General features: G+C 46.1%; 1 protein-coding gene across 2 annotated transcripts in view; it reads right to left on the minus strand.

Annotated features, from left to right (window-relative positions):
• The window catches only part of LOC110515416 (A disintegrin and metalloproteinase with thrombospondin motifs 7), a 177,938-nt gene that overhangs the window by 76,474 nt on the left and 74,211 nt on the right, over positions 1-27,253 (minus strand). For both annotated transcript variants that reach the window (XM_036964209.1, XM_036964210.1), the window contains 3 exons: positions 6,063-6,155; positions 5,055-5,200; positions 874-1,043 (listed from right to left, as the gene is read on the minus strand). In XM_036964209.1, coding sequence (XP_036820104.1) covers positions 874-1,043; positions 5,055-5,200; positions 6,063-6,155 — 409 coding nt within the window. The remainder of the gene's footprint in view (positions 1-873; positions 1,044-5,054; positions 5,201-6,062; positions 6,156-27,253) is intronic.

Here is a 27,253-nt window from a genome sequence, read left to right on the forward strand (position 1 = left end):
ACTGCACAGACCCGTGTAACCTTAACTCAGGCTTAACGTTATCGTCACCCCCACATTCATTTAGCTAGGGCTAATCTGGTCGGTGTCCCGTGTCTCAACATTCTTCAGGCTGATAACATAGTAAATTACAAGCTGGGAACACAAGGAGCTGCTGTGCGATACTGTATATAATGTTATAGAAGAGTTTCCAATGAGAACATTTCTATTTCGACAAGGAATCATGGTTTTCCAACCTTGTCTATTCACGGTAATAAACTGAGAAATGTTAACATTGCATACGTTAAGCCGTTTTCTCTTTCTATTCCTGATAAACACAGCACACACTGTACAGTTAAATATTACTAAGTGGTGTTGTAAAAGTATGCCTTATTACTTCAAACAATGCTTTGAGTTTGGCCAAACAATAGTTGGTTTGCACACTTTTCATAGTTCCAGGTGAATAGATGAAAAAATTATTCATACCAGAATGAGACACACTGTCTGTCTTGCTCCACATGTGTTTGTGCTCTACAATGGATCTAAAACCAACATTTCAGTCAATAGACAGACTATCATCATAGCTATAATGGAATTTGGAATGCAAATTGAATTTCTTCACAATGGGGTTTGAAAGGCAACAAATACGCAACTCACATCACCTGCTTTATTGACATGAAATGGCTACAGGCCTTTGCTCAGATGTCGAACAATGAACGGTTTAGAAAAATGTTTATGAAGTGACAGTGTATTTTCCTCTTGTTTGCACTGTCGCTCTAAAGTTGACAAAACATACAGGCTAAAATGGAACATCTGGAAATGTATTCTGTGTTATTTAGTTACTTTGGGGTGTAAGAGTTTATGTTACAGTATCTAGCTAGAACAAGGCACACTCACCTCTGTTGTTGACCTGCACCCATTTGTAGAATTTGCCCTTGTAAAGCATGGTGTTAAAGTGACTGCACTGGATGAGTCTGAAGGAGGGCTGGTTGGGGGGGCAACGGGTGCTGTTACAGATCTTGTAGCGCCTTCGCTCCCCCACGCAGTACTTCCCTCCGTACTTGGGACTGGAGGAGAGGAGAGAGTAGAGCGGAGTGTCATCCTGTTAGTGGACAGGGGTGACACGGGTCAACACGGGTGACTCACATTGACATAGATACAGTATATTTTACAAGCCTGGCCATCCCACCAAAACAGGCTGGAATTTCAGGAAGTCTTTTCAAACAGATCTTACACTAAAAGGGCATTATCATCATTTTCATAATTTAAAAGCATTATTCCAACTCAGCGTGGAATTACATATAAAATCACAGGGAAATCTAGTTTTTGACTGCACTGGGCCTTTAAGTAAATCAGGTGATAAATGAGGTGAAAATGAGACTACAGCGCCAACTTAAATGACAGATTCTATGTCATTCGATGGTTGTAATGTTATTTTGTGAACATAATGTGCATTTCATGTTCATTGGTCATTGAAAATAAAGGGATGACATAAGTGATGATGCGGTGAAGTCCTTAACAACACAACCAATGATAACTGCAATCAGAGACACTCCTCTTATGAATACTAATACTCTTCAAGAGGTCCTCAAGTGAGTTCTCTCCTCTATTGTAAGGCATTGTAATGGAAATTGAACCATTATCTTGTCCTGCTAAGCAAGCATTCAAAATGTAACCAGTACTTTTGGTTGTCATGGAGAATGTATGGAGTAAAAAGTACAATTTTCTTCAGGAATGTAGTGAAGTAAAATTAAAAGTTGTCAAAAATATAAATAGTCAAGTAAGGTACAGATACTCAAAAAAACTATTTCAGTAGTACTTGAAAGTATTTTTACAGTACTTTTCACCACTGCCCAATGCCAGTCCTCCAGTAGCCCCAACAGCACAGTGCTGCCTTTTCTGCCACTTCTCTCTCTTCCGTGTCGGGAAACTATGAACTCCTAACACAATCCTATTGGATCCATCAATCAAAATGTCCGCCAGTGCTACTCTTTGCCTTGTCTCTGGTGGTTCCCGTTGAGCACAGAAACAGGTGGCAGTTCAGCCTGACTGGGCCCCTGACTGGGGCCTAAATGTTCTTAGATACACATTTCATCATAAACTGGGCGCACGTGAAAATCGATGCCAGCGTTTTGATTCATAAACAACGAACCTCATTTTATTTTGCATGTAGTGTAAATAAAAATGAACATGCTTACATGTGTGACTTATACAACATAAAGAATACAGACGTTTCATAAGTTGAGTAGTGAACATACGCAGACCATTTGTATAAAAGCTAAATATATTTTAGAAACGAGGCCCCTGATGGCTCACATACTGAACACGGTGTCTTCGTCTAACACAGTTAGCCAGGAGGCCCCTGATGGCTCATATACTGAATACCGTGTCTTTGTCTAACACAGTTAGCCAGGAGGCCCCTGATGGCTCACATACTGAACACGGTGTCTTTGTCTAACACAGTTAGCCAGGAGGCCCCTGATGGCTCACATACTAAACACGGTGTCTTCGTCTAACACAGTTAGCCAGGAGGCCCCTGATGGCTCACATACTGAACACGGTGTCTTTGTCTAACACAGTTAGCCAGGAGGCCCCTGATGGCTAATATACTGAACACGGTGTCTTTGTCTAACACAGTTAGCCAGGAGGCCCCTGATGGCTAATATACTGAACATGGTGTCTTTGTCTAACACAGTTAGCCAGGAGGCCCCTGATGGCTAATATACTGAACATGGTGTCTTTGTCTAACACAGTTAGCCAGGAGGCCCCTGATGGCTAATATACTGAACACGGTGTCTTTGTCTAACACAGTTAGCCAGGAGGCCCCTGATGGCTAATATACTGAACATGGTGTCTTTGTCTAACACAGTTAGCCAGGAGGCCCCTGATGGCTAATATACTGAACATGGTGTCTTTGTCTAGAGCCAGGAGGCCCGATGGCTCATATACTGAACACGGTGTCTCTGTCTAGAGCCAGGAGGCCCGATGGCTCATATACTGAACACGGTGTCTCTGTCTAGAGCCAGGAGGCCCGATGGCTCATATACTGAACACGGTGTCTTTGTCTAGAACCAGGAGGCCCGATGGCTCATATACTGAACACGGTGTCTTTGTCTAGAACCAGGAGGCCCGATGGCTCATATACTGAACACGGTGTCTTTGTCTAGAGCCAGGAGGCCCGATGGCTCATATACTGAACACGGTGTCTTTGTCTAGAGCCAGGAGGCCCGATGGCTCATATACCGAACACGGTGTCTCTGTCTAGAGCCAGGATCCAGGAACAGATCCAGGAGGGCAGAACAGAGATCCTCAAAAAGGACAATATTCCAACAAATAAGAAAGATAAAAGTGGGAAAATGATATTGAGCACTACACGGTTTATTTCAAAACGCAAGGACACTCTCTTTGTCTAAGCACTGGATTTGAGCGTCAATGCCATGCACAAATGAAGAGGCAAGTCAAAATAGGCCTACGCCTCCAAGCAGAGCAACACAAACACGGCAACAAGACAGTAAATAAGGTACCACAGAAATACGTTTTTGGATGGATGACACTGAACAGACCTTGGACTCTATTTGAAAACGACTCCACTCAATATCCAACAACTATAATGATTTCAAAAATGATTACTCTATTCAGTGAGAATGAATGAGAAGAGTATTCAGTTCCTAACATATTAGCCAAGTAAGGCTTTGGTAGGGTGGTGACACTCTGTGTTCAATAAGTGACATGGTTCACAGAAATGTGTCATACATGGATTAAATGTGTTCTGTTAACTAAGATGGTCTGATGGAGCATGGTCTGATGGAGCATGGTCTGATGGAGCATGGTCTGATGGAGCATGGTCTGATGGAGCATGGTCTGATGGAACATGGTCTGATGGAGCATGGTCTGATGGAGCATGGTCTGATGGAACATGGTCTGATGGAGCATGGTCTGATGGAGCATGGTCTGATGGAGCATGGTCTGATGGAGCATGGTCTGATGGAACATGGTCTGATGGAGCATGGTCTGATGGAACATGGTCTGATGGAACATGGTCTGATGGAACATGGTCTGATGGAGCATGGTCTGATGGAGCATGGTCTGATGGAGCATGGTCTGATGGAGCATGGTCTGATGGAACATGGTCTGATGGAGCATGGTCTGATGGAGCATGGTCTGATGGAACATGGTCTGATGGAGCATGGTCTGATGGAGCATGGTCTGATGGAGCATGGTCTGATGGAACATGGTCTGATGGAGCATGGTCTGATGGAGCATGGTCTGATGGAACATGGTCTGATGGAACATGGTCTGATGGTGCATGGTCTGATGGAACATGGTCTGATGGAACATGGTCTGATGGAGCATGGTCTGATGGAACATGGTCTGATGGTGCATGGTCTGATGGAGCATGGTCTGATGGAACATGGTCTGATGGAGCATGGTCTGATGGAGCATGGTCTGATGGAGCATGGTCTGATGGAGCATGGTCTGATGGAACATGGTCTGATGGAGCATGGTCTGATGGAGCATGGTCTGATGGAACATGGTCTGATGGAGCATGGTCTGATGGAGCATGGTCTGATGGAACATGGTCTGATGGAGCATGGTCTGATGGAGCATGGTCTGATGGAGCATGGTCTGATGGAACATGGTCTGATGGAGCATGGTCTGATGGAGCATGGTCTGCATGTATAGTCCACTGGAATATCTGATACGTACAGTATCACACAGAATTAAAATACTCAGAGGTAGTTACATTTGCAAGTACCCAACAACTATTTACAAATAGTAATGTTAGTGCCTCATAGTGGGTGAAAACAGAGATTAAAGAGTGTACCTTAAGGGTTATTTAAGTCCCTGTTTAGTACTGATGAGTCAACAGCATAAACTATATACTAACAGTAAGCGGTGCCCCTCCTGGGAGAGCCCCTTGGTGTTCTGCTTTAAAAATACATCTGAAACCAGATAATAACACAAGATAGTGTACCCGCCGGCGTTCACACCACAGAATATTGCTTTGAATTTGAATGTGCGTTCTACTAATTCTAATTCTCCGGTGCAGGTGCGTAGACTAATCCATTAGGACTTACACTGGGTTGACGCAGTCCCTCTGGGCATTCTGAACTCCGGCCCCACAGGTTCTGGAACAGGCCGACCACTCGCTCCATGGAGCCCAGCCCCCTTTGACGCTCTCAGGCTGGTGTCCCACCGCCACACACTCCCCGTCAAAGCACCACTGACAATCACACATTTCAATACTTCATTTGGATGCTCAGTGAAGCATTGTGATTTATAATCTTCTAGGTCTTCATGAACTAACTCATCATTTCCTTATGTTTGGGGGTACAAAAACACAGTCTCCAGTGCACGATTACAAACATACTACCAAAAACAGCAACATTGGGCTAGCATTTCTAAAATGTATAGGTTTTTTACCTAACTCCTCAAGTCATCCTGGTAACGAGGAGGAAAATCAAGAGAATAAAATACACTCACCTAGTCCTCACCCCACCTGGTCCCAGGAAGTGTCTACACTCACCTAGTCCTCACCCCACCTGGTCCCAGGAAGTGTCTACACTCACCTAGTCCTCACCCCACCTGGTCCCAGGAAGAGTCTACAATCACCTAGTCCTCATCCCACCTGGTCCCAGGAAGTGTCTACAATCACCTAGTCCTCATCCCACCTGGTCCCAGGAAGTGTCTACACTCACCTAGTCCTCACCCCACCTGGTCCCAGGAAGTGTCTACACTCACCTTGTCCTCACCTCACCTGGTCCCAGGAAGTGTCTACACTCACCTTGTCCTCATCCAACCTGGTCCCAGGAAGTGTCTACAATCACCTAGTCCTCACCCCACCTGGTCCCAGGAAGTGTCTACATTCACCTAGTCCTCACCACACCTGGTCCCAGGAAGTGTCTACACTCACCTAGTCCTCATCCCACCTGGTCCCAGGAAGTGTCTACATTCACCTAGTCCTCACCCCACCTGGTCCCAGGAAGTGTCTACATTCACCTAGTCCTCACCCCACCTGGTCCCAGGAAGTGTCTACATTCACCTAGTCCTCACCCAACCTGGTCCCAGGAAGTGTCTACACTCACCTTGTCCTCACCACACCTGGTCCCGTCGACTGCACCATCCAGCTTTGAGTGACAAGTTGTCCCCACAGTGCACCACAACGTACTGCAGACGTTCTACAGGGAAGGGACAAAGAGTCGTAGTTACTTCCTGCCCACATCAACTCAATTATGCCTCCAACATGATGAATTAAACATTAAAACATCCCTGGGAACAGTTGCTAAGGGCATGAGAGCCAGCTGTCTTCTGAGGCAGGGCCCCAGTACAGAGAGATGGCTGACATCATTTCACAAAGACACATCTAAATAATGTGTAGCTGACATGATATGTACATTTTTCAATAGAAGAACATTGAAGTAAGTTGTAATGAGCAGTTGATCTCGAAATAAGGTCGCCTTATGAATTACTATGGATTCCAACTGACGGACACTTTCACTGCAAAGTTTGACCTTCTGGCACTCCAGGCTGGCTCAAACAGAGACTCAAAGTATTTGAGCGATTTCATATACTATTATACTATTTCAATCCAGTTCTGGTACTGTATATAGTATTGTGAAACCAATTGTGAAAATGTAGTGAACTGTGACTAATGGTCTTATTTTCTAGTTACTGTAGACATGTAGCTGCGATGTGTGTATAAAGATGAGGTATTAGGCGAGAGGCACACGTCTGCCATATCCAAAAACATACAGTACATCTGATTTACTCTGGTTATTTCCCGAGAGGTTCAGCTCAGGAAAGGATTTGGAACAGCAAACATTACCGGGTTTAAAACACGACAGAGACATACAGCGAGGATTAGGATTAATATGGTATGTTCCAAGAAAACCATTACAGAATCAAATGATATGTACTGTAGCCATCTGTGAAGTAATGCTCTCTGTCATTAAGGATGTAATTTCTCTCTACACTATCTGGGGATGTTACTTCATGAATCAATGTTGAGCCCCACAGTCACAGGAGGGCATATTTCAAAAGAACCTTCCATGCTGTTGTAACCGGTGTGAAATGGCTAGCTAGTTAGCGGTGCGAGTTAGTAGTGTTTCAATAGGTGATGTCACTCGCTCTGAGACATTTTTTTGTGGAGTGCTGGGTAACGATGCTTCATGGGTAGTGATGTGCAGTTCGCAAAATGAGTTGGTAATTTAGTTAGCTAGCTAGCCACAACTTTAACTAGGTAACCATCTTGGCCAACCATCTTGTGGAATTAAACTATTGGTTTATTTAGTTAGTACTGCGTTGGTCTTTGCTAGAATACTATATTACACACTTCAAATCAAAAGATATTTATTTGTCACATACACATGGTTAGGAGATGTTAATGGTCACATACACATGGTTAGGAGATGTTAATGGTCACATACACATGGTTAGGAGATGTTAATGGTCACGTACACATGGTTAGGAGATGTTAATGGTCACATACACATGGTTAGGAGATGTTAATGGTCACATACACATGGTTAGGAGATGTTAATGGTCACGTACACATGGTTAGGAGATGTTAATGGTCACATACACATGGTTAGGAGATGTTAATGGTCACATACACATGGTTAGGAGATGTTAATGGTCACATACACATGGTTAGGAGATGTTAATGGTCACGTACACATGGTTAGGAGATGTTAATGGTCACATACACATGGTTAGGAGATGTTAATGGTCACATACACATGGTTAGGAGATGTTATTGGTCACATACACATGGTTAGCAGATGTTAATGGTCACATACACATGGTTAGCAGATGTTAATGGTCACGTACACATGGTTAGCAGATGTTAATGGTCACATACACATGGTTAGGAGATGTTAATGGTCACATACACATGGTTAGGAGATGTTAATGGTCACATACACATGGTTAGCAGATGTTAATGGTCACGTACACATGGTTAGCAGATGTTAATGGTCACGTACACATGGTTAGCAGATGTTAATGGTCACGTACACATGGTTAGCAGATGTTAATGGTCACATACACATGGTTAGCAGATGTTAATGGTCACGTACACATGGTTAGCAGATGTTAATGGTCACATACACATGGTTAGGAGATGTTAATGGTCACGTACACATGGTTAGGAGATGTTAATGGTCACATACACATGGTTAGGAGATGTTAATGGTCACATACACATGGTTAGCAGATGTTAATGGTCACATACACATGGTTAGGAGATGTTAATGGTCACATACACATGGTTAGGAGATGTTAATGGTCACATACACATGGTTAGGAGATGTTAATGGTCACATACACATGGTTAGCAGATGTTAATGGTCACATACACATGGTTAGCAGATGTTAATGGTCACATACACATGGTTAGCAGATGTTAATGGTCACGTACACATGGTTAGCAGATGTTAATGGTCACATACACATGGTTAGCAGATGTTAATGGTCACATACACATGGTTAGCAGATGTTAATGGTCACGTACACATGGTTAGGAGATGTTAATGGTCACGTACACATGGTTAGTAGATGTTAATGGTCACATACACATGGTTAGCAGATGTTAATGGTCACATACACATGGTTAGCAGATGTTAATGGTCACGTACACATGGTTAGCAGATGTTAATGGTCACATACACATGGTTAGCAGATGTTAATGGTCACATACACATGGTTAGCAGATGTTAATGGTCACATACACATGGTTAGCAGATGTTAATGGTCACATACACATGGTTAGCAGATGTTAATGGTCACATACACATGGTTAGGAGATGTTAATGGTCACATACACATGGTTAGTAGATGTTAATGGTCACGTACACATGGTTAGGAGATGTTAATGGTCACGTACACATGGTTAGGAGATGTTAATGGTCACGTACACATGGTTAGCAGATGTTAATGGTCACGTACACATGGTTAGGAGATGTTAATGGTCACGTACACATGGTTAGGAGATGTTAATGGTCACATACACATGGTTAGCAGATGTTAATGGTCACATACACATGGTTAGCAGATGTTAATGGTCACATACACATGGTTAGGAGATGTTAATGGTCACATACACATGGTTAGGAGATGTTAATGGTCACATACACATGGTTAGGAGATGTTAATGGTCACATACACATGGTTAGGAGATGTTAATGGTCACGTACACATGGTTAGGAGATGTTAATGGTCACGTACACATGGTTAGCAGATGTTAATGGTCACGTACACATGGTTAGCAGATGTTAATGGTCACGTACACATGGTTAGCAGATGTTAATGGTCACGTACACATGGTTAGCAGATGTTAATGGTCACGTACACATGGTTAGCAGATGTTAATGGTCACGTACACATGGTTAGCAGATGTTAATGGTCACGTACACATGGTTAGGAGATGTTAATGGTCACATACACATGGTTAGCAGATGTTAATGGTCACATACACATGGTTAGCAGATGTTAATGGTCACGTACACATGGTTAGCAGATGTTAATGGTCACGTACACATGGTTAGCAGATGTTAATGGTCACGTACACATGGTTAGCAGATGTTAATGGTCACATACACATGGTTAGCAGATGTTAATGGTCACATACACATGGTTAGCAGATGTTAATGGTCACATACACATGGTTAGCAGATGTTAATGGTCACGTACACATGGTTAGCAGATGTTAATGGTCACGTACACATGGTTAGCAGATGTTAATGGTCACATACACATGGTTAGCAGATGTTAATGGTCACATACACATGGTTAGCAGATGTTATTGGTCACGTACACATGGTTAGCAGATGTTAATGGTCACATACACATGGTTAGCAGATGTTAATGGTCACGTACACATGGTTAGCAGATGTTAATGGTCACGTACACATGGTTAGCAGATGTTAATGGTCACATACACATGGTTAGCAGATGTTAATGGTCACGTACACATGGTTAGCAGATGTTAATGGTCACGTACACATGGTTAGCAGATGTTAATGGTCACATACACATGGTTAGCAGATGTTAATGGTCACGTACACATGGTTAGCAGATGTTAATGGTCACATACACATGGTTAGCAGATGTTAATGGTCACGTACACATGGTTAGCAGATGTTAATGGTCACGTACACATGGTTAGGAGATGTTAATGGTCACGTACACATGGTTAGCAGATGTTAATGGTCACGTACACATGGTTAGGAGATGTTAATGGTCACGTACACATGGTTAGGAGATGTTAATGGTCACGTACACATGGTTAGCAGATGTTAATGGTCACGTACACATGGTTAGGAGATGTTAATGGTCACGTACACATGGTTAGCAGACGTTAATGGTCACGTACACATGGTTAGGAGATGTTAATGGTCACGTACACATGGTTAGGAGATGTTAATGGTCACGTACACATGGTTAGCAGATGTTAATGGTCACATACACATGGTTAGCAGATGTTAATGGTCACATACACATGGTTAGCAGATGTTAATGGTCACGTACACATGGTTAGCAGATGTTAATGGTCACGTACACATGGTTAGCAGATGTTAATGGTCACGTACACATGGTTAGGAGATGTTAATGGTCACGTACACATGGTTAGCAGATGTTAATGGTCACGTACACATGGTTAGCAGATGTTAATGGTCACATACACATGGTTAGCAGATGTTAATGGTCACGTACACATGGTTAGCAGATGTTAATGGTCACGTACACATGGTTAGCAGATGTTAATGGTCACGTACACATGGTTAGCAGATGTTAATGGTCACATACACATGGTTAGGAGATGTTAATGGTCACATACACATGGTTAGGAGATGTTAATGGTCACATACACATGGTTAGCAGATGTTAATGGTCACATACACATGGTTAGCAGATGTTAATGGTCACGTACACATGGTTAGCAGATGTTAATGGTCACATACACATGGTTAGGAGATGTTAATGGTCACGTACACATGGTTAGCAGATGTTAATGGTCACGTACACATGGTTAGCAGATGTTAATGGTCACGTACACATGGTTAGCAGATGTTAATGGTCACATACACATGGTTAGGAGATGTTAATGGTCACATACACATGGTTAGGAGATGTTAATGCGAGTGTAGCGAAACGCTTGTGCTTCTAGTTCCGACAATGCAGTAATAACCTACGAGTAATCTAACCTAACAATTCCAAAACTACTACCTTATGCACACAAGTGTAACGGGATAAAGAATATGTACATAAAGATATATGAATGAGTGATGGTACAGAACGGCATAGGCAAGATGCAGTAGATGGTATCGAGTACAGTATATACACATGAGATGAGTAATGTAGGGTATGTAAACATTATATTAGGTAGCATTGTTTAAAGTGGCTAGTGATATATTTTACATCAATTTCCATAATTTCCCATTATTAAAGTGGTTGGAGTTGAGTCAGTGTCAGTGTGTTGGCAGCAGCCACTCAATGTTAGTGGTGGCTGTTTAACAGTCTGATGGCCTTGAGATAGAAGCTGTTTTTCAGTCTCTCAGTCCCTGCTTTGATGCACCTGTACTGACCTCGCATTCTGGATGATAGCGGGGTGAACAGGCAGTGGCTTGGGTGGTTGTTGTCCTTGATGATCTTTATGGCCTTCCTGTGACATCGGGTGGTGTAGGTGTCCTACACCGAGCCCCCTACGTCACCCACAGAGCCCCCTACGTCAGCACCGAGCCCCCTACGTCACCCACCGAGCCCCCTACCTCACCCACGAGCCCTCTACGCCACCCACCGAGCCCCCTACATCACCCACCGAGCCCCCTACGCCACCCACCGAACCCCCTACGTCACCCACCGAGCCCCCTACGTCACCCACCGAGCCCCCTACGTCACCCACCGAGCCCCCTACATCACCCACGAGCCCCCGAAACCACCCACGAGCCCCCTACATCACCCACAAGCCCCAAAACCACCCACCGAGCACCCTACATCACCCACCGAGCTCCCTACACCACCCACCGAGCCCCCTACACCACCCACCGAGCCCCCTACACCACCCACCGAGCCCCCTACATAATCTTTGCTGATACACAAGCCAAGTCTTAACCTTTGCACTGGCAAAATGGTACCGAGTTCACTGCTCAGCATTTTATCCCGCCGTAAAGCTTTCTTATCATGAGGAAGATCGCTTGTGTCTGAGCCCTGAGGCGGGTGTCCAGAGGTGCGTCTGATTCCATTAGAGAGCACTCTTAAAGATTGACCCTAGGTCAGAGACAGTGACTCTGGTCTGGCGTCCTGGTGTTGTGATAAGTATAAGCTGGTGGCATGGGACGACACGTTGGGAAGCTACTACAAGCCTCTCTGGAGAGAGACATGGTCTGCTCCCTCACACAACACCAAGGAGAGAAGGGTGCGACTGGGACTTCACCATCTACTCCATTGCTGAATGTGGAGACTTGAGATAAGAGCTCCAAAAGGACGATTTCAGGGTTTATCGGACTGGTGCTGGGAGATTGGGACGATGGAGATAGACTTGTGTGTATTTTTTGGGGGGGGACTGACATTTTGTTTGTGAAGAGGCAGAATGGTCAGCGGTGTCTGATTCTGACGTTAGCATTGACCTTCTTGAAGCTGTTCGGCTTTAGAACGAGGACAATGAACAAACATCTATCGAACTGTGAGAGAGCTGATGCCCTTCTTTTTCAATTACCCGACAAAAATCGCAGACAGATTGGCTGGTCGAGTCGGTCATACTCGGAAGACTGTTGTGGTTATCAAAATGGAGATAAAACAAGAAGAAGTGAACAGTGTCAGCCCTGAATGCTGTGCTTGTGCCTTTGTGTGTAAGCCTCTGTGGGGAATGATATGATGGATGTGTCAGTAGCTAGGTCTCCATACAATTGTTGACAAATTTGAATTGAAAAATTCTAACATCTGCAGAAAAACAATATGCTCATTTTTCCCACCAGAGATGTGTTTCCACCAAATGAACTTGTTGATTTGTTGCGTGATGACATAGTGCACATAAATATAACTTATGAGGTTAAAATCCCATGTACCGAATACAAGAAATACAAATTAAATGTGTTTCCATCCCATTTTACACTCTGTGTGTTGATACAGCGAGGTGCCCACTCTGGTTTCCATCCCATTTTACACTCTGTGTGTTGATACAGCGAGGTGCCCACTCTGGTTTCCATCCCATTTTACACTCTGTGTGTTGATACAGCGAGGTGCCCACTCTGGTTTCCATCCCATTTTAAACTCTGTGTGTTGATACAGCGAGGTGCCCACTCTGGTTTCCATCCCATTTTAAACTCTGTGTGTTGATACAGCGAGGTGCCCACTCTGGTTTCCATCCCATTTTACACTCTGTGTGTTGATACAGCGAGGTGCCCACTCTGGTTTCCATCCCATTTTAAACTCTGTGTGTTGATACAGCGAGGTGCCCACTCTGGTTTCCATCCCATTTTACACTCTGTGTGTTGATACAGCGAGGTGCCCACTCTGGTTTCCATCCCATTTTAAACTCTGTGTGTTGATACAGCGAGGTGCCCACTCTGGTTTCCATCCCATTTTAAACTCTGTGTGTTGATACAGCGAGGTGCCCACTCTGGTTTCCATCCCATTTTACACTCTGTGTGTTGATACAGCGAGGTGCCCACTCTGGTTTCCATCCCATTTTACACTCTGTGTGTTGATACAGCGAGGTGCCCACTCTGGTTTCCATCCCATTTTACACTCTGTGTGTTGATACAGCGAGGTGCCCACTCTGGTTTCCATCCCATTTTAAACTCTGTGTGTTGATACAGCGAGGTGCCCACTCTGGTTTCCATCCCATTTTACACTCTGTGTGTTGATACAGCGAGGTGCCCACTCTGGTTTCCATCCCATTTTACACTCTGTGTGTTGATACAGCGAGGTGCCCACTCTGGTTTCCATCCCATTTTACACTCTGTGTGTTGATACAGCGAGGTGCCCACTCTGGTTTCCATCCCATTTTACACTCTGTGTGTTGATACAGCGAGGTGCCCACTCTGGTTTCCATCCCATTTTAAACTCTGTGTGTTGATACAGCGAGGTGCCCACTCTGGTTTCCATCCCATTTTAAACTCTGTGTGTTGATACAGCGAGGTGCCCACTCTGGTTTCCATCCCATTTTAAACTCTGTGTGTTGATACAGCGAGGTGCCCACTCTGGTTTCCATCCCATTTTACACTCTGTGTGTTGATACAGCGAGGTGCCCACTCTGGTTTCCATCCCATTTTACACTCTGTGTGTTGATACAGCGAGGTGCCCACTCTGGTTTCCATCCCATTTTACACTCTGTGTGTTGATACAGCGAGGTGCCCACTCTGGTTTCCATCCCATTTTACACTCTGTGTGTTGATACAGCGAGGTGCCCACTCTGGTTTCCATCCCATTTTAAACTCTGTGTGTTGATACAGCGAGGTGCCCACTCTGGTTTCCATCCCATTTTACACTCTGTGTGTTGATACAGCGAGGTGCCCACTCTGGTTTCCATCCCATTTTACACTCTGTGTGTTGATACAGCGAGGTGCCCACTCTGGTTTCCATCCCATTTTAAACTCTGTGTGTTGATACAGCGAGGTGCCCACTCTGGTTTCCATCCCATTTTACACTCTGTGTGTTGATACAGCGAGGTGCCCACTCTGGTTTCCATCCCATTTTAAACTCTGTGTGTTGATACAGCGAGGTGCCCACTCTGGTTTCCATCCCATTTTACACTCTGTGTGTTGATACAGCGAGGTGCCCACTCTGGTTTCCATCCCATTTTACACTCTGTGTGTTGATACAGCGAGGTGCCCACTCTGGTTTCCATCCCATTTTACACTCTGTGTGTTGATACAGCGAGGTGCCCACTCTGGTTTCCATCCCATTTTAAACTCTGTGTGTTGATACAGCGAGGTGCCCACTCTGGTTTCCATCTCATTTTACACTCTGTGTGTTGATACAGCGAGGTGCCCACTCTGGTTTCCATCCCATTTTACACTCTGTGTGTTGATACAGCGAGGTGCCCACTCTGGTTTCCATCCCATTTTAAACTCTGTGTGTTGATACAGCGAGGTGCCCACTCTGGTTTCCATCCCATTTTACACTCTGTGTGTTGATACAGCGAGGTGCCCACTCTGGTTTCCATCCCATTTTACACTCTGTGTGTTGATACAGCGAGGTGCCCACTCTGGTTTCCATCCCATTTTACACTCTGTGTGTTGATACAGCGAGGTGCCCACTCTGGTTTCCATCCCATTTTACACTCTGTGTGTTGATACAGCGAGGTGCCCACTCTGGTTTCCATCCCATTTTACACTCTGTGTGTTGATACAGCGAGGTGCCCACTCTGGTTTCCATCCCATTTTACACTCTGTGTGTTGATACAGCGAGGTGCCCACTCTGGTTTCCATCCCATTTTAAACTCTGTGTGTTGATACAGCGAGGTGCCCACTCTGGTTTCCATCCCATTTTACACTCTGTGTGTTGATACAGCGAGGTGCCCACTCTGGTTTCCATCCCATTTTACACTCTGTGTGTTGATACAGCGAGGTGCCCACTCTGGTTTCCATCCCATTTTACACTCTGTGTGTTGATACAGCGAGGTGCCCACTCTGGTTTCCATCCCATTTTACACTCTGTGTGTTGATACAGCGAGGTGCCCACTCTGGTTTCCATCCCATTTTAAACTCTGTGTGTTGATACAGCGAGGTGCCCACTCTGGTTTCCATCCCATTTTACACTCTGTGTGTTGATACAGCGAGGTGCCCACTCTGGTTTCCATCCCATTTTACACTCTGTGTGTTGATACAGCGAGGTGCCCACTCTGGTTTCCATCCCATTTTAAACTCTGTGTGTTGATACAGCGAGGTGCCCACTCTGGTTTCCATCCCATTTTACACTCTGTGTGTTGATACAGCGAGGTGCCCACTCTGGTTTCCATCCCATTTTAAACTCTGTGTGTTGATACAGCGAGGTGCCCACTCTGGTTTCCATCCCATTTTACACTCTGTGTGTTGATACAGCGAGGTGCCCACTCTGGTTTCCATCCCATTTTACACTCTGTGTGTTGATACAGTGAGGTGCCCACTCTGGTTTCCATCCCATTTTACACTCTGTGTGTTGATACAGCGAGGTGCCCACTCTGGTTTCCATCCCATTTTAAACTCTGTGTGTTGATACAGCGAGGTGCCCACTCTGGTTTCCATCTCATTTTACACTCTGTGTGTTGATACAGCGAGGTGCCCACTCTGGTTTCCATCCCATTTTACACTCTGTGTGTTGATACAGCGAGGTGCCCACTCTGGTTTCCATCCCATTTTAAACTCTGTGTGTTGATACAGCGAGGTGCCCACTCTGGTTTCCATCCCATTTTACACTCTGTGTGTTGATACAGCGAGGTGCCCACTCTGGTTTCCATCCCATTTTACACTCTGTGTGTTGATACAGCGAGGTGCCCACTCTGGTTTCCATCCCATTTTACACTCTGTGTGTTGATACAGCGAGGTGCCCACTCTGGTTTCCATCCCATTTTACACTCTGTGTGTTGATACAGCGAGGTGCCCACTCTGGTTTCCATCCCATTTTACACTCTGTGTGTTGATACAGCGAGGTGCCCACTCTGGTTTCCATCCCATTTTACACTCTGTGTGTTGATACAGCGAGGTGCCCACTCTGGTTTCCATCCCATTTTAAACTCTGTGTGTTGATACAGCGAGGTGCCCACTCTGGTTTCCATCTCATTTTACACTCTGTGTGTTGATACAGCGAGGTGCCCACTCTGGTTTCCATCCCATTTTACACTCTGTGTGTTGATACAGCGAGGTGCCCACTCTGGTTTCCATCCCATTTTACACTCTGTGTGTTGATACAGCGAGGTGCCCACTCTGGTTTCCATCCCATTTTACACTCTGTGTGTTGATACAGCGAGGTGCCCACTCTGGTTTCCATCCCATTTTACACTCTGTGTGTTGATACAGCGAGGTGCCCACTCTGGTTTCCATCCCATTTTAAACTCTGTGTGTTGATACCGCGAGGTGCCCACTCTGGTTTCCATCCCATTTTAAACTCTGTGTGTTGATACAGCGAGGTGCCCACTCTGGTTTCCATCCCATTTTACACTCTGTGTGTTGATACAGCGAGGTGCCCACTCTGGTTTCCATCCCATTTTAAACTCTGTGTGTTGATACAGCGAGGTGCCCACTCTGGTTTCCATCCCATTTTACACTCTGTGTGTTGATACAGCGAGGTGCCCACTCTGGTTTCCATCCCATTTTACACTCTGTGTGTTGATACAGCGAGGTGCCCACTCTGGTTTCCATCCCATTTTACACTCTGTGTGTTGATACAGCGAGGTGCCCACTCTGGTTTCCATCCCATTTTACACTCTGTGTGTTGATACAGCGAGGTGCCCACTCTGGTTTCCATCCCATTTTACACTCTGTGTGTTGATACAGCGAGGTGCCCACTCTGGTTTCCATCCCATTTTACACTCTGTGCGTTGATACAGCGAGGTGCCCACTCTGGTTTCCATCCCATTTTACACTCTGTGTGTTGATACAGCGAGGTGCCCACTCTGGTTTCCATCCCATTTTACACTCTGTGTGTTGATACAGCGAGGTGCCCACTCTGGTTTCCATCCCATTTTACACTCTGTGTGTTGATACAGCGAGGTGCCCACTCTGGTTTCCATCCCATTTTACACTCTGTGTGTTGATACAGCGAGGTGCCCACTCTGGTTTCCATCCCATTTTACACTCTGTGTGTTGATACAGCGAGGTGCCCACTCTGGTTTCCATCCCATTTTACACTCTGTGTGTTGATACAGCGAGGTGCCCACTCTGGTTTCCATCCCATTTTAAACTCTGTGTGTTGATACAGCGAGGTGCCCACTCTGGTTTCCATCTCATTTTACACTCTGTGTGTTGATACAGCGAGGTGCCCACTCTGGTTTCCATCCCATTTTACACTCTGTGTGTTGATACAGCGAGGTGCCCACTCTGGTTTCCATCCCATTTTACACTCTGTGTGTTGATACAGCGAGGTGCCCACTCTGGTTTCCATCCCATTTTACACTCTGTGTGTTGATACAGCGAGGTGCCCACTCTGGTTTCCATCCCATTTTACACTCTGTGTGTTGATACAGCGAGGTGCCCACTCTGGTTTCCATCCCATTTTAAACTCTGTGTGTTGATACCGCGAGGTGCCCACTCTGGTTTCCATCCCATTTTAAACTCTGTGTGTTGATACAGCGAGGTGCCCACTCTGGTTTCCATCCCATTTTACACTCTGTGTGTTGATACAGCGAGGTGCCCACTCTGGTTTCCATCCCATTTTACACTCTGTGTGTTGATACAGCGAGGTGCCCACTCTGGTTTCCATCCCATTTTACACTCTGTGTGTTGATACAGCGAGGTGCCCACTCTGGTTTCCATCCCATTTTACACTCTGTGTGTTGATACAGCGAGGTGCCCACTCTGGTTTCCATCCCATTTTACACTCTGTGTGTTGATACAGCGAGGTGCCCACTCTGGTTTCCATCCCATTTTACACTCTGTGTGTTGATACAGCGAGGTGCCCACTCTGGTTTCCATCCCATTTTACACTCTGTGTGTTGATACAGCGAGGTGCCCACTCTGGTTTCCATCCCATTTTACACTCTGTGTGTTGATACAGCGAGGTGCCCACTCTGGTTTCCATCCCATTTTACACTCTGTGTGTTGATACAGCGAGGTGCCCACTCTGGTTTCCATCCCATTTTACACTCTGTGTGTTGATACAGCGAGGTGCCCACTCTGGTTTCCATCCCATTTTACACTCTGTGTGTTGATACCGCGAGGTGCCCACTCTGGTTTCCATCCCATTTTACACTCTGTGTGTTGATACAGCGAGGTGCCCACTCTGGTTTCCATCCCATTTTACACTCTGTGTGTTGATACAGCGAGGTGCCCACTCTGGTTTCCATCCCATTTTACACTCTGTGTGTTGATACAGCGAGGTGCCCACTCTGGTTTCCATCCCATTTTACACTCTGTGTGTTGATACAGCGAGGTGCCCACTCTGGTTTCCATCCCATTTTACACTCTGTGTGTTGATACAGCGAGGTGCCCACTCTGGTTTCCATCCCATTTTACACTCTGTGTGTTGATACAGCGAGGTGCCCACTCTGGTTTCCATCCCATTTTACACTCTGTGTGTTGATACAGCGAGGTGCCCACTCTGGTTTCCATCCCATTTTAAACTCTGTGTGTTGATACAGCGAGGTGCCCACTCTGGTTTCCATCTCATTTTACACTCTGTGTGTTGATACAGCGAGGTGCCCACTCTGGTTTCCATCCCATTTTACACTCTGTGTGTTGATACAGCGAGGTGCCCACTCTGGTTTCCATCCCATTTTACACTCTGTGTGTTGATACAGCGAGGTGCCCACTCTGGTTTCCATCCCATTTTACACTCTGTGTGTTGATACAGCGAGGTGCCCACTCTGGTTTCCATCCCATTTTACACTCTGTGTGTTGATACAGCGAGGTGCCCACTCTGGTTTCCATCCCATTTTAAACTCTGTGTGTTGATACCGCGAGGTGCCCACTCTGGTTTCCATCCCATTTTAAACTCTGTGTGTTGATACAGCGAGGTGCCCACTCTGGTTTCCATCCCATTTTACACTCTGTGTGTTGATACAGCGAGGTGCCCACTCTGGTTTCCATCCCATTTTACACTCTGTGTGTTGATACAGCGAGGTGCCCACTCTGGTTTCCATCCCATTTTACACTCTGTGTGTTGATACAGCGAGGTGCCCACTCTGGTTTCCATCCCATTTTACACTCTGTGTGTTGATACAGCGAGGTGCCCACTCTGGTTTCCATCCCATTTTAAACTCTGTGTGTTGATACAGCGAGGTGCCCACTCTGGTTTCCATCTCATTTTACACTCTGTGTGTTGATACAGCGAGGTGCCCACTCTGGTTTCCATCCCATTTTACACTCTGTGTGTTGATACAGCGAGGTGCCCACTCTGGTTTCCATCCCATTTTACACTCTGTGTGTTGATACAGCGAGGTGCCCACTCTGGTTTCCATCCCATTTTACACTCTGTGTGTTGATACAGCGAGGTGCCCACTCTGGTTTCCATCCCATTTTACACTCTGTGTGTTGATACAGCGAGGTGCCCACTCTGGTTTCCATCCCATTTTAAACTCTGTGTGTTGATACCGCGAGGTGCCCACTCTGGTTTCCATCCCATTTTAAACTCTGTGTGTTGATACAGCGAGGTGCCCACTCTGGTTTCCATCCCATTTTACACTCTGTGTGTTGATACAGCGAGGTGCCCACTCTGGTTTCCATCCCATTTTACACTCTGTGTGTTGATACAGCGAGGTGCCCACTCTGGTTTCCATCCCATTTTACACTCTGTGTGTTGATACAGCGAGGTGCCCACTCTGGTTTCCATCCCATTTTACACTCTGTGTGTTGATACAGCGAGGTGCCCACTCTGGTTTCCATCCCATTTTACACTCTGTGTGTTGATACAGCGAGGTGCCCACTCTGGTTTCCATCCCATTTTACACTCTGTGTGTTGATACAGCGAGGTGCCCACTCTGGTTTCCATCCCATTTTACACTCTGTGTGTTGATACAGCGAGGTGCCCACTCTGGTTTCCATCCCATTTTACACTCTGTGTGTTGATACAGCGAGGTGCCCACTCTGGTTTCCATCCCATTTTACACTCTGTGTGTTGATACAGCGAGGTGCCCACTCTGGTTTCCATCCCATTTTACACTCTGTGTGTTGATACAGCGAGGTGCCCACTCTGGTTTCCATCCCATTTTACACTCTGTGTGTTGATACCGCGAGGTGCCCACTCTGGTTTCCATCCCATTTTACACTCTGTGTGTTGATACAGCGAGGTGCCCACTCTGGTTTCCATCCCATTTTACACTCTGTGTGTTGATACAGCGAGGTGCCCACTCTGGTTTCCATCCCATTTTACACTCTGTGTGTTGATACAGCGAGGTGCCCACTCTGGTTTCCATCCCATTTTACACTCTGTGTGTTGATACAGCGAGGTGCCCACTCTGGTTTCCATCCCATTTTAAACTCTGTGTGTTGATACCGCGAGGTGCCCACTCTGGTTTCCATCCCATTTTACACTCTGTGTGTTGATACAGCGAGGTGCCCACTCTGGTTTCCATCCCATTTTACACTCTGTGTGTTGATACAGCGAGGTGCCCACTCTGGTTTCCATCCCATTTTAAACTCTGTGTGTTGATACAGCGAGGTGCCCACTCTGGTTTCCATCCCATTTTACACTCTGTGTGTTGATACAGCGAGGTGCCCACTCTGGTTTCCATCCCATTTTACACTCTGTGTGTTGATACAGCGAGGTGCCCACTCTGGTTTCCATCCCATTTTACACTCTGTGTGTTGATACAGCGAGGTGCCCACTCTGGTTTCCATCCCATTTTACACTCTGTGTGTTGATACAGCGAGGTGCCCACTCTGGTTTCCATCCCATTTTACACTCTGTGTGTTGATACAGCGAGGTGCCCACTCTGGTTTCCATCCCATTTTACACTCTGTGTGTTGATACAGCGAGGTGCCCACTCTGGTTTCCATCCCATTTTACACTCTGTGTGTTGATACAGCGAGGTGCCCACTCTGGTTTCCATCCCATTTTACACTCTGTGTGTTGATACAGCGAGGTGCCCACTCTGGTTTCCATCCCATTTTACACTCTGTGTGTTGATACAGCGAGGTGCCCACTCTGGTTTCCATCCCATTTTACACTCTGTGTGTTGATACAGCGAGGTGCCCACTCTGGTTTCCATCCCATTTTACACTCTGTGTGTTGATACAGCGAGGTGCCCACTCTGGTTTCCATCCCATTTTACACTCTGTGTGTTGATACAGCGAGGTGCCCACTCTGGTTTCCATCCCATTTTACACTCTGTGTGTTGATACAGCGAGGTGCCCACTCTGGTTTCCATCCCATTTTACACTCTGTGTGTTGATACAGCGAGGTGCCCACTCTGGTTTCCATCCCATTTTACACTCTGTGTGTTGATACAGCGAGGTGCCCACTCTGGTTTCCATCCCATTTTACACTCTGTGTGTTGATACAGCGAGGTGCCCACTCTGGTTTCCATCCCATTTTAAACTCTGTGTGTTGATACAGCGAGGTGCCCACTCTGGTTTCCATCTCATTTTACACTCTGTGTGTTGATACAGCGAGGTGCCCACTCTGGTTTCCATCCCATTTTACACTCTGTGTGTTGATACAGCGAGGTGCCCACTCTGGTTTCCATCCCATTTTACACTCTGTGTGTTGATACAGCGAGGTGCCCACTCTGGTTTCCATCCCATTTTACACTCTGTGTGTTGATACAGCGAGGTGCCCACTCTGGTTTCCATCCCATTTTACACTCTGTGTGTTGATACAGCGAGGTGCCCACTCTGGTTTCCATCCCATTTTAAACTCTGTGTGTTGATACCGCGAGGTGCCCACTCTGGTTTCCATCCCATTTTAAACTCTGTGTGTTGATACAGCGAGGTGCCCACTCTGGTTTCCATCCCATTTTACACTCTGTGTGTTGATACAGCGAGGTGCCCACTCTGGTTTCCATCCCATTTTACACTCTGTGTGTTGATACAGCGAGGTGCCCACTCTGGTTTCCATCCCATTTTACACTCTGTGTGTTGATACAGCGAGGTGCCCACTCTGGTTTCCATCCCATTTTACACTCTGTGTGTTGATACAGCGAGGTGCCCACTCTGGTTTCCATCCCATTTTACACTCTGTGTGTTGATACAGCGAGGTGCCCACTCTGGTTTCCATCCCATTTTACACTCTGTGTGTTGATACAGCGAGGTGCCCACTCTGGTTTCCATCCCATTTTACACTCTGTGTGTTGATACAGCGAGGTGCCCACTCTGGTTTCCATCCCATTTTACACTCTGTGTGTTGATACAGCGAGGTGCCCACTCTGGTTTCCATCCCATTTTACACTCTGTGTGTTGATACAGCGAGGTGCCCACTCTGGTTTCCATCCCATTTTACACTCTGTGTGTTGATACAGCGAGGTGCCCACTCTGGTTTCCATCCCATTTTACACTCTGTGTGTTGATACAGCGAGGTGCCCACTCTGGTTTCCATCCCATTTTAAACTCTGTGTGTTGATACAGCGAGGTGCCCACTCTGGTTTCCATCCCATTTTACACTCTGTGTGTTGATACAGCGAGGTGCCCACTCTGGTTTCCATCCCATTTTACACTCTGTGTGTTGATACAGCGAGGTGCCCACTCTGGTTTCCATCCCATTTTACACTCTGTGTGTTGATACAGCGAGGTGCCCACTCTGGTTTCCATCCCATTTTACACTCTGTGTGTTGATACAGCGAGGTGCCCACTCTGGTTTCCATCCCATTTTACACTCTGTGTGTTGATACAGCGAGGTGCCCACTCTGGTTTCCATCCCATTTTACACTCTGTGTGTTGATACAGCGAGGTGCCCACTCTGGTTTCCATCCCATTTTACACTCTGTGTGTTGATACAGCGAGGTGCCCACTCTGGTTTCCATCCCATTTTACACTCTGTGTGTTGATACAGCGAGGTGCCCACTCTGGTTTCCATCCCATTTTAAACTCTGTGTGTTGATACAGCGAGGTGCCCACTCTGGTTTCCATCTCATTTTACACTCTGTGTGTTGATACAGCGAGGTGCCCACTCTGGTTTCCATCCCATTTTACACTCTGTGTGTTGATACAGCGAGGTGCCCACTCTGGTTTCCATCCCATTTTACACTCTGTGTGTTGATACAGCGAGGTGCCCACTCTGGTTTCCATCCCATTTTACACTCTGTGTGTTGATACAGCGAGGTGCCCACTCTGGTTTCCATCCCATTTTACACTCTGTGTGTTGATACAGCGAGGTGCCCACTCTGGTTTCCATCCCATTTTAAACTCTGTGTGTTGATACCGCGAGGTGCCCACTCTGGTTTCCATCCCATTTTACACTCTGTGTGTTGATACAGCGAGGTGCCCACTCTGGTTTCCATCCCATTTTAAACTCTGTGTGTTGATACAGCGAGGTGCCCACTCTGGTTTCCATCCCATTTTACACTCTGTGTGTTGATACAGCGAGGTGCCCACTCTGGTTTCCATCCCATTTTAAACTCTGTGTGTTGATACAGCGAGGTGCCCACTCTGGTTTCCATCCCATTTTACACTCTGTGTGTTGATACAGCGAGGTGCCCACTCTGGTTTCCATCCCATTTTACACTCTGTGTGTTGATACAGCGAGGTGCCCACTCTGGTTTCCATCCCATTTTACACTCTGTGTGTTGATACAGCGAGGTGCCCACTCTGGTTTCCATCCCATTTTACACTCTGTGTGTTGATACAGCGAGGTGCCCACTCTGGTTTCCATCCCATTTTACACTCTGTGTGTTGATACAGCGAGGTGCCCACTCTGGTTTCCATCCCATTTTACACTCTGTGTGTTGATACAGCGAGGTGCCCACTCTGGTTTCCATCCCATTTTACACTCTGTGTGTTGATACAGCGAGGTGCCCACTCTGGTTTCCATCCCATTTTACACTCTGTGTGTTGATACAGCGAGGTGCCCACTCTGGTTTCCATCCCATTTTACACTCTGTGTGTTGATACAGCGAGGTGCCCACTCTGGTTTCCATCCCATTTTACACTCTGTGTGTTGATACAGCGAGGTGCCCACTCTGGTTTCCATCCCATTTTAAACTCTGTGTGTTGATACAGCGAGGTGCCCACTCTGGTTTCCATCCCATTTTACACTCTGTGTGTTGATACAGCGAGGTGCCCACTCTGGTTTCCATCCCATTTTACACTCTGTGTGTTGATACAGCGAGGTGCCCACTCTGGTTTCCATCCCATTTTACACTCTGTGTGTTGATACAGCGAGGTGCCCACTCTGGTTTCCATCCCATTTTACACTCTGTGTGTTGATACAGCGAGGTGCCCACTCTGGTTTCCATCCCATTTTACACTCTGTGTGTTGATACAGCGAGGTGCCCACTCTGGTTGTGGTACATGTGCTCTAGCCAACAGCTCACACATACAGAGGGTATAACCTGCATGGTGACATTTATAGAGACAAAAGAGCAAGATTGGCGCTTGGCTGCTGCTTATTTTTATTTGTCAATCATCATGTCACCAGAATAAGACCCTGGATATTTATTGGAAAGGAGCATCAAGCTCGTCACCGTGCCCTTTCACCACCCTGTGAAGTTCATCATAACTTATTTCATCCGTAGCCTAATAAACTGCATGGTTTCCTGAGTCGTAGTCGGAGGACCACACAACATATCACGTGACTCCCAAGTTTACTTCGATATGATGGTCATGTAAATAACCTCCATTTCTAGCATAATTCATTTTACAGACACAAAAAGATCCCACCTTGTCTAAGGTATTTTCCTTTGTTTACCCGCAAATTAGCGGTGTCCATCAGACGACATGTACTTTACTCGCATTAAAAAGGTAAGATGGAAACCTGGTTAGTGTTTCACAAGGGAATGGAGTTATTGCTATGCACATTTCTTATAGTCTTCGGCCCAACCATGTGTGTGTGTGTGTGTGCGCATACAGTATATTAATGAGCATTTGATATATTAGTGCTGCTATCAAAAGTGATTTATAGTTTCTGTATTTGATGGTCATCATGTACTTTACTACATCATACAGCTTGTCCACGTTACATTTAATAATGACACCTTGGTTCTTTGTTTGGGCACTCCTTATTAAATCTCCATACAACTACAATTCATCCCTTCATTTGATCTAATATCTTCATCCCTCCATCAGCCAATTAGTGAATGTTAAACATGTATCCTCGTTGTATACGAAACGCTTACTTACTAACGAGCTAGTAAATTACATCCTAACTCTGAATAACTAAATCCTGCTAAATCACGCATAAATGTCAATTCAGACCTGAAGTTATGATTCAGCCTTAACCCACAACCACTTGGTTCTAATCTTGGAATGTCGTCATTTCAACAAGATTTGCCCGTTGGGAAAAGTGTCACATTCTCACTCATTTATTTGATTGGGAATTTTTTGTTCCAGAGTTGTTTACAAAACACAGACTAAGAAAGAAATAGTCCTCCTCCCAACCACGATCGAAAGGGGAGGAGGAAACCAATGATTCCCTAATTCCATTCAGGTTTCCTGCTTCAGTCCTGGCAATAGCACCAAAAAGGGTTGAAGGAGATGATCTATCCCACGCTTGCTTTCCTGCCCTGGTGGGCTTCCTGTAAACCCAAGCACACGGAGTGAGCAGCTAATGTTATTCATACAAAGGGCTGTAGTAACTCCAACCCTGGATGAGAATGTTGGTGTGTGGTCTCTCTCTCTCCCTCCCTCTCTCTCCTCACTCCCTCCCTCTCTCTCTCTCTCTCCCCACTCCCTCGCTCTCTCCCCACTCCTCTCTCTCTCCCCACTCCCCCTCTCTCTCTCCCCACTCCCTCCCTCTCTCTCTCTCTCTCTCCCCACTCCCTCCCTCTCTCTACCCACTCCCTCCCTCTCTCTCCCCACTCCCTCCCTCTCTCTCTCTCCCCACTCTCTCCCTCTCTCTCTCTCCCCACTCTCTCCCTCTCTCTCTCTCTCTCTCTCTCTCCCTACTCCCTCCCTCTCTCTCCCCACTCCCTCCCTATCCCCACTCCCTCTCTCTCTCTCCCCACTCCCTCCCTCTCTCTCTCTCTCCCCACTCCCTCCCTTTCTCTCCCCACTCCCTCCCTCTCTCTCCCCACTCCCTCCCTCTCTACTCCCTCTCTCTATTGAAATGCCAATTTTTCTCAACCTTACAGGGCAGTTTAGAAAGCAGAGGTTTTGGTGTAAACTACGTGGTTTCCACAACATAACACCCTACCAGAGGAATTCTATGTAAAGTCTGCAGGAACACAGTCCTGTGCCACCATCCATCCTGTTCCAGCTGACTTCACTGCATAACTCCTCAATGAGCTCAAATTATGAGCTCAGTGCCCAGCAAGGGGCTTGTTAATCAGCTACCCTCCCCGCTGTCTCACGCCAGTTGTTCTAACCACTTAAACCTTGACGGTTTCCAAGCGCCGGATATACCAAACATCCATTTTGACAGGGGGAACTGGTGTAATTCCAGCTCAAATCGCCATAATTCCAGAAGTGATAAATGGATACACATTCGGCGGCTCTATTTCCGCCTCCCGAGGCGGCTGCGAGTTTATCTTTCTGGCCCTCGCAGTAGCTCG

This window comes from Oncorhynchus mykiss, chromosome 26, assembly GCF_013265735.2.
Source record: "Oncorhynchus mykiss isolate Arlee chromosome 26, USDA_OmykA_1.1, whole genome shotgun sequence".
NCBI classification, from domain to species: Eukaryota; Metazoa; Chordata; class Actinopteri; order Salmoniformes; family Salmonidae; genus Oncorhynchus; species Oncorhynchus mykiss.